General features: G+C 35.0%; 2 protein-coding genes across 2 annotated transcripts; both read right to left on the minus strand.

The window, feature by feature from the left end:
- Window positions 1-5,321: 5,321 nt before the first annotated feature.
- Window positions 5,322-5,648, minus strand: LOC115883702. The gene has a single exon (XM_030902097.1). The coding sequence runs from the start codon at window positions 5,646-5,648 to the stop codon at window positions 5,322-5,324; it is 327 nt and encodes a 108-aa protein (XP_030757957.1).
- A 1,431-nt stretch (window positions 5,649-7,079) lies between these two features.
- LOC115883703 (craniofacial development protein 2-like) lies at window positions 7,080-7,811 on the minus strand. The gene has a single exon (XM_030902098.1). It carries the CDS (start codon window positions 7,809-7,811, stop codon window positions 7,080-7,082), a length of 732 nt encoding a protein of 243 aa, XP_030757958.1.
- Between the last annotated feature and the right edge of the window lie 297 nt (window positions 7,812-8,108).

The following is an 8,108-nucleotide window of genomic DNA, read 5'->3' on the forward strand; positions in this document are numbered from 1 at the left end:
GAAATGATTATTTATTTGAGATATTTTATTGAGATGTTTTGTCAAAACAGCTATCAGAAAAATGTTTCGAGCATAGAACACTACCTGATATAGCTTGCCAGTTTCTCCTGTTCACAAACTTCACCCAAGCTTCTCGACGGATGGGATTTTTGAAACCTAAAAATCAGATTTAATATATTTATTTGATAAAAATTTTCTAAAGAGAGCAAAATTTATATACTACGTACTAAATTTAAAATGTTCTGATATAAAATTTTATTAAAATAATAAATGTTTATCAATAAATATAAGTCGTTAAGACTTTATCTGCAAAAAGTAAATTTACTTTGTTGCGTTGATTTTATAATATTTACCTAAAAATTAAAGCTATACTATATAAAGTTTGTACATAGTATATGCTAGCAGATGCTAAAAAGGAATGTAAATAAATGTTTAAGTACAAAATCTTAGTGTAAAAATAGAAAAATAAACCGTAGTTAAAACAAAACTTTTAAATTTGGCCTAGCAAAATACTCTTTCCTGTCAAAAAAAGTATATGTTTGTAGTAAAAATAACAGATATTGTTAAGAATCTTTTTAAAAAACTAGAAGTCGAGGCATGTTTTAATAACTTAATTGCCTCTAACAAAGTATTAAATAACTAAACACTTTGTCAATATAGAAACACTTAATATTTAATTAATAAACGCATAACTAGTTAAATGGAAAATACGAAAATAATTTAATCAGGTCCTGTATTATGTTTACACTTACCTGTGATTCAACACCAATTTCAGTGGATTTCTTCCTCTCTACACGTTGTCGACTGCAACAACTACTTACAGCACACGAAGACATGTTCGGAAAGTCCAAATATTCAAATAAAAACACAAAAATAGTCTTGGAAAATCAAAAAAACACTCGCAGCAACGCACTTAACCTCAAAAACTGAACTGTCAGAATTGCCAGTACCAATATGGCGTAACTGGGTACATTTCTCGATAGCTTATGTCGCCTCCCCCCCTTATAACCTCAGTGATTCGCACTAAAATTAAAAGAATTAGTTGAATTACTGAAACTACATAAAATCAACTTGAATTTCCGAACTTTGGTTTGCTAAAAAAATAAAACCACTAAATAATACAACATAAAAACTGGAATTTTAATTAAACTAAATATAAATAGAAGAACTCGGCGGTATGCCTGTTTCTATTAAAACGAAACGGCCACAAAACCTTATTTCAAAACGAATTCAATTTGCAATATAAATCGCTCTTTGGCTGCACCGATTCAAAACAAAATTTATATTTCATTTAACATCGAAAAAGCAATAACTTCGCCAAACAAAACGCTCCGCTCGGTGCAGTTGCGGTTGTGCCGTGACTGACATTTATGGCGGAGGAAATATTACATTTAGCTGTTTTAATGGCGTTAAAATATGAAATAATAATTTATCGCGGGTCGTATTTAAGTCCTGCGTCTATTATGTTTTGGTGTCCTAGGGTAATAAATTGATTATGAAGCTCCTATTGTCGATATTAAGAAAGTCTGTTGGTCTATTGAATTTATAAATATATAGGTCTATAAATTCAATGAAAAAGATAGAGTGTATAGTCGTTTAATCAGTAACAATATTGAGTTTGTTATGTGGGGTACTATTTATAGCTGGAAAATCTTAGTTCTGTTTTATTCTACAGATATAATCGCAGTATAATTATGTAGGTAGGGAGCTTACAAAAAGCTAATTTGTATTGACTTGATCACAGAGAATGGTGACTGGGTCTAATTTATTTTTGTTTGGTCATTTTAATATAAGGTCATGCGGCACACGGTTTTTCTGATATTTTTTCTGATATTCATTTTCTGATATTTTATCTCACGAATCTCTAGATATTGTGGGCCTTTCTGAAACATGGTTGAAATATTACTGATCTACAGGTCAAGATAGATGGTTATAATATGGCAAGGTTGGACAGAAATTCTAGAGGAGGAGGTGTGGCTTTTTATATCAAAAATTCTATTAAATTAAAAAAAAATGATTTTCCTGCTCAAAACTACATATATCTGGAACAACTCTGGATAACGGCAAAGATTAATGGTAAGAGAATAGCTTTTGCATCTATCTATAGACCACCTAATATAAATTTAATGTCAAGTATCAATGATTTTGAAAATGCTTTTACTCATGTTTTACCAACTTCTGACATAATCCTTGTTGGTGGTGATTTTAATATAGACATGTTACTCACTACGGGTGCATCTGCTTTAAGCTTTGCCAACGGGGTAGGCTTTCACTGAAAAGCATATAAAGACTCTGAACCGTGTCAAAAAAATTCTTATCTCGCTAATATTGCTCACAGAGTCATTTAAAATAAGTGCTTATGGAAAAAGTCTACCGATATGATATGGTACTTTTAATCAAAAACGCCGTGAAAACATGATAATCGCCGTGTGTTGTGTCGCCTAAACAAATTTACAACTAAACTAAATTCCAAATTAACCTCTACAATAATTAATATTAATATACCTGTAGAGAATAATGTAGTGTAAAATAATTGTTTTATATCAACCTAATTATTGCTGAAAAAAGGTTTGTGTGCCTAAATGTAATTTCAGTTTTCGGTTTGTTTGATAATTGTTTTTAAAGGATGAGGTGCGGGGGCCCCCAATTTACACGGGGCCACCCCGCCACGCGGGGTCCGCGGGGGCGTTTGCCACGCGCCTGGTGGCATGGCATTCTACAACGACAAATGACACGTTTCTGACAGCGCTACTTCAGTTTAATAATCCGCCTAATAATTTAAAAAGAAATGCTGCTGTTAAAAGTTATCATTAAAATATATAAAAATCTGACTTAAGCCTTTTCAAAAAATTTTCCATGTGCTTTCAAAAAAGACTTAAATATTTTTTCCATTTGGGAATAAAGATCTAAATCACAAGTAATTTTGAAAAGACTTAAATTTTAAGTCTTAAGTCAGCTTTCGAAAAATGACTCAAATGACTTAAGTCATTAAAATGATTTAAGTCAAAAAAATACTTTTAAGTTTTCTGTGAGCTTGCAGCTGTGAAGTTGAGTATATTGGAATTTTGTTTCTTAAAAGTCCACTCGTAAAGTCGACCAGACCGCAATATGATTTTAATTTTAATTTTTTAATTTAAATCGAAATCTTTATGAGAAAAATAGAGGAGGTAAAAATGTAAATTAATCAGCCTCAGCCTTATCCTGATAGTCTACTTATACTCTACTGATTGGCTACTTAATTACTGACAAAAGAACCTTTTAGCTGAATAAATAGAATAAATATTAATTAATTGAAAATATGACTACTTTTCTATGAAATATTACCATCAGATATTTTATGGTTACATATCTTAAAATTAGACAAACATAAACGACAAAATAACGTCAGCGCTAATATCGGAATTGTTGCGGTATTGTATCTTTCAATTATTTATTTCCTTCTTCTGTTAAGATCACGTTAATTAAAATAACTTTCTCCTTGGTAGTAAATATTACTAACGGTTTATACATTTCAATGACATAAAACACCACGAAGTGCTAATTTTTAGTCGAGACAACTTATACACTCTTGTGACCGAGTGCTAATAAAAAATCCAATACTTCTGCTGTCACGCTACGCGGATAAAAATAAGTTTCGAGAGACACGTGTGACTCCTTTGAGCTCAAGCTGGTTAGTCTCCGCTACCGCTTACCTTATGTCCGCACCAGATTGGTGTGAACATAAAGATGTAACCGTTATTATTATTTAGTGTGTTAATAAGATACGTGTATGTTTATGTATAATGATTCCTTATTAGCAATGTCAATGTGATTACAAATAAATTGGGTTTTAAATATGTCGATTACTCACCAACATATAATAAGTAGGCAAGTGTTTCATTACTGTCGAGATAATCACTAAATCTCAACTTATTTAATAAAATAAATAAAAACTTTCCCCTGAGGTTTGATTATATTTTATATATACGAGGCATGTTTTTTAAGTAAGTACCGTTTTGCGATTCCACCGCCGCAGCGCTACGGTCGGCGTTCCGCGCATGCGCGCTGGTTACCTACATCTCTTGTCTATGCACAGACGCCAGTACAGTCTGATTCTTCATTGTATACGTTGTTTATTGAGTGTTTAAGATGCCTCCGACAATCTTGAGCCCCGCCGATTGTGAAGTACGGGCTGTCATACGATTTCTTAGTGCTAAAGGCGTAAAACCGATCGATATTCATCGTGAGATCTGGGAAGTTTACGGATCTTATTGTGAGACATTGAACAATCTGCGCCGTGCAATCCAAAACAAAAGACGTGGCAAGTTGAGTAAGGGTATTGTTTTGCTGCATGACAATGCCCGTCCACATGTGGCTAATCGGTCCAAAGATCTCATCAAATCTTTTAAATGGGAAACTCTAGATCATCCTCCATACAGCCCTGATCTGGCGCCCAGTGACTACCATTTATTCCTGCACTTGTAGAAACACCTGGGCGGTCAGCGTCTTCAAGACGATAACGAAGTCAAAACAGTTGTGATACAGTAGTTAACCAGTCAGGCGGCAGAATTTTATGAGGAGGGTATTGAAAAACTGGTGCCACGTTATGACAAGTGCCTCAATATTCACGGAAATTATGTAGAAAAGTAGATTAAGGTACAGGCTTTCATGTAAAAATAAAATTATTGCGATATCTTTGCACGTTTTTTTTTTAATTCCAAAACGGTACTTACTTAAAAAACATGCCTCGTATCTACAATATTAACAAAAAAGCAAAATAACAAGAATAGCCACAAAACAGTAAGTCACAAACATCTTAGAATGGTGGAGAAATTTACCAGGGCAGAGACAGGCGAAATATAGTTCCTATAGTAGAACATTGGCCAAAATTTACGGTAGACTTGATAAGCAAAGGCAGAAAGACTGTTAAAGGTATAGTGGGCCTACCGAGGGTCTACTAACAGGGAGCTTAACAGGCATCTAAAGCTGATGGGATTGACGGCCGAAACCATGCACAGATTTTTTTTCAATTTGAAGAGGAAACGACAGAAAACATATTATATCAGTGGAGCAGCCTGGCAAATATGCGGTCCTTTTTTTAAGCAATGATAGGAAATGGACAAACGATTTATGAAAAGGATAGGAGAATATAACTTAGAAATCAGAAAGACCATAATAGATCTGAAAAGGTCGCAGTGGAACAGGCCTATAGTCACCTCAAAATTCTAATCTAATGTAATCATGTTACTAAAAAAAGTAAAAAAAATATTTTATTTAGAAATCAGGAAATGTAGTATCAATGCCATGATTTTTTATATATATATACTCCAGTGTTGTCACAACTAACGTCGCATCCCCACGCCTAACCGCCACCTGTTACGATCAAGAACATCTTCCTCTTCCAAGTTGCGGTTCTCCATTGCCCTTCTGATGGCCTCATTCCAAGATCTTCTAGGCCGTCCTCTTTTCCTTTTTCCAGGAGGTAACCAGCTGTAGATACGGTAGGGCCATCTTTGGTGTTCCATGCGTAGCAAGTGTCCAAACCACTTAAGGCCCCTCTGTTCGACTCTATTCACTATTGTCTGTGTGGCATCCATTTTGGCTCTGATTTCCACGTTCCTAACTCTGTCCAGTTTAGATACTCCCGCACTGCGTCTCAAATAGTCCATTTCGAGTGCATTCAAAGCTCACTTTTAAGGTCCAAACTTCACACCCATAAGTTACTACCGACTCCACTAGGGCTCTTCCAATATGTACTTTGTGTTTGGTCTTATGTTTTTGTCCCACCAGATTCCATTCAGTGCTCCTATAATCTTCCGCCCTTGTTCTATTCTAGCAGATACTTCTGTTTTGTCCAGTCCCTTTCTGGTTATACGTGCCCCCAAATATTTAAACCATTCAACCTGTCTGAGCTTTGCATCTCAGTAATAAAAATGTCAAATTTATCATCTGAATTGGTCACTAGATATTCCGTTTTATCAATGTTCACAGTAAGGCCCCATTCCGTGTATGCCGAATTTAATCTGCTCATCATGAATTCAAGGTCGTAAGCATCTTGAGCTATGACCACCTGATCATCGGCAAAATTCAATGTAACCAAACAGTCATCTCCTACAGGGACGCCCATTCCCCCACACCTCTTCTTCCAGTCCCTAAGAACCACTTCCAAATACAGATTAAATAAAAGAGGCGACAGAGGACATCCCTGTCGAAGGCCTTTGGTCGTAAAAATTACCTCAGACAGTTTGTTACCGCTCTTAACGCGAGCTGTGTTGTTGTTGTACAGCACCTTAATTAAATTTATGAGACATTCATCCACATCAAGTTGTTCCAGTATGTACCATAGTTTAACTCTGGGGATCGAGTCGTAAGCTTTTTGAAGGTCTACAAAAGCTATATGTGTATCTTCTTCACGTAATTCCGTTTTTCTATCAGTTGTTGGATAGTAAATAGATTATCTATACATGAACGCCCTGCAGTAAAGCCACTCTGCTCTTCACTGATTTTGTAGTAAGTAAATATTTCTAACTTATTTCTAATTATTTTTGTAAAAAGTCTGCTGAAGGTGCAATTCACACTAAGACCTCTGTAGTTATTCGGGTTTTTTCTGTTCCCTTTTTTATATATAGAAGTGATATAGGCTAACTTCCATTCATTAGGTATTTTATTCCGATCTACACACATCTGCATTAAGTTTGTTATTTCTGTTATAAGACATTCTCCGCCATATTTTAGCATTTCAGCCATAATACCACCCGGTCCTAGAGCTCTACCGTTTTTCATAGACACCAAGGCTTGATTAACTTCCTCGATCGATATATTTGTTCTAGCTTCTGTAATAGTGACGGCTTCATTGTTTTGTAAAAACTGTGGTCGTTGCTCTATTAATAGGTTTTCATAATGTTCCCTCCAATCACTTAAAGATATAGTTCCCGTCCATCGTTCACGCGTATTTGCTTTCATCCCTTTCAGAGTTCTCCATGCTTCCGTAGATCGAAATCCCCCAATGTAAGTCTCAATATCATTGCATTTTCTTTCCCACATACTATTCTTTTCCTCGGTTACTTGTTGTCGAACTTCCTTTTGTAACTTCTTATATGCTAACCAATTTTCATCTGTTGGATTCCTAACCAGTTATTATAATTCAACTTCTTTTCACTTATCTTCTCTTCAAGCTTATCCGTCATCCATATAGGTTGGTTCTTGATTTGCTCCTTATATCCTACAGCTTCCTGCATTGCTTGATGTACGGCTTGTGTAATTTGGGTATGTTCTTCTTCAATAGTATGCTTGGGTTGTTCTTTCTGCAAATGATGCTTGATACGTCGTTGGTAGAGGTATTTAATACTGTCATCTCCTAACAAGTTGACTTTATATCTTGGATATGACAGAGTGACTTGCTCCGTTTCAGCTTCTGTTGTGTCATATTTGTTGTTTGTGTTTTTGTTCATGTAAGGATAAATCATCTCAGAGACAACCATAAAATGATCCGACCCACAATTCGCTCCTCGCTTTACAGTGACATTTTTTATCTTTTCTTGGATAGATTGTTTAGTTATTATAAAGTCAATAATTGATTTCTGACCCAAAGACGGCCGTGTCCAAGTATACTGATGAATTTGTTTATGCTGGAAAAAGGTCTTGTTAATTTTCATATTATATTGTTTGCATGTATTCACCAATCTGTTACCACTGTCATTTGTATCTGGGTCTCCAAAACGTCCAACTACATCATCATTAAACCTCGTACCGACTTTTCCATTGAAATCTCCTGCAAGAATTAGTGTCTGGTGACCATGTCTAATTGGGTTACCATGTCTAATTGTGCACATAACTCATAATAGAAATCGTCCTTTATCTCTGCTATAGCGTCATCAGTTGGAGCATACACAGCCAAGATAACAATTTGTCTGCCAAAATACTTTAAAATGACTTTCAAAATTCTTTCATTAACGTAGATGATTTCGATTATAATATTATTAATTTATATTATATGTTTAATAAATTTCTTTCTAAGCAAAACTGCCACGCCCGCCTTACTTCGTTCGGACTCCACACCTGACCAAAAATACATTGGTCCATTATTTTTTACTTGCAGTAAATGCAAACCTTCAAAACCAATAAAGTTT

The sequence above is a fragment of the Sitophilus oryzae genome, unplaced genomic scaffold (genome assembly GCF_002938485.1).
Source record: "Sitophilus oryzae breed Bouriz unplaced genomic scaffold, Soryzae_2.0 scaffold_1976_pilon_pilon, whole genome shotgun sequence".
NCBI lineage: Eukaryota > Metazoa > Arthropoda > Insecta > Coleoptera > Curculionidae > Sitophilus > Sitophilus oryzae.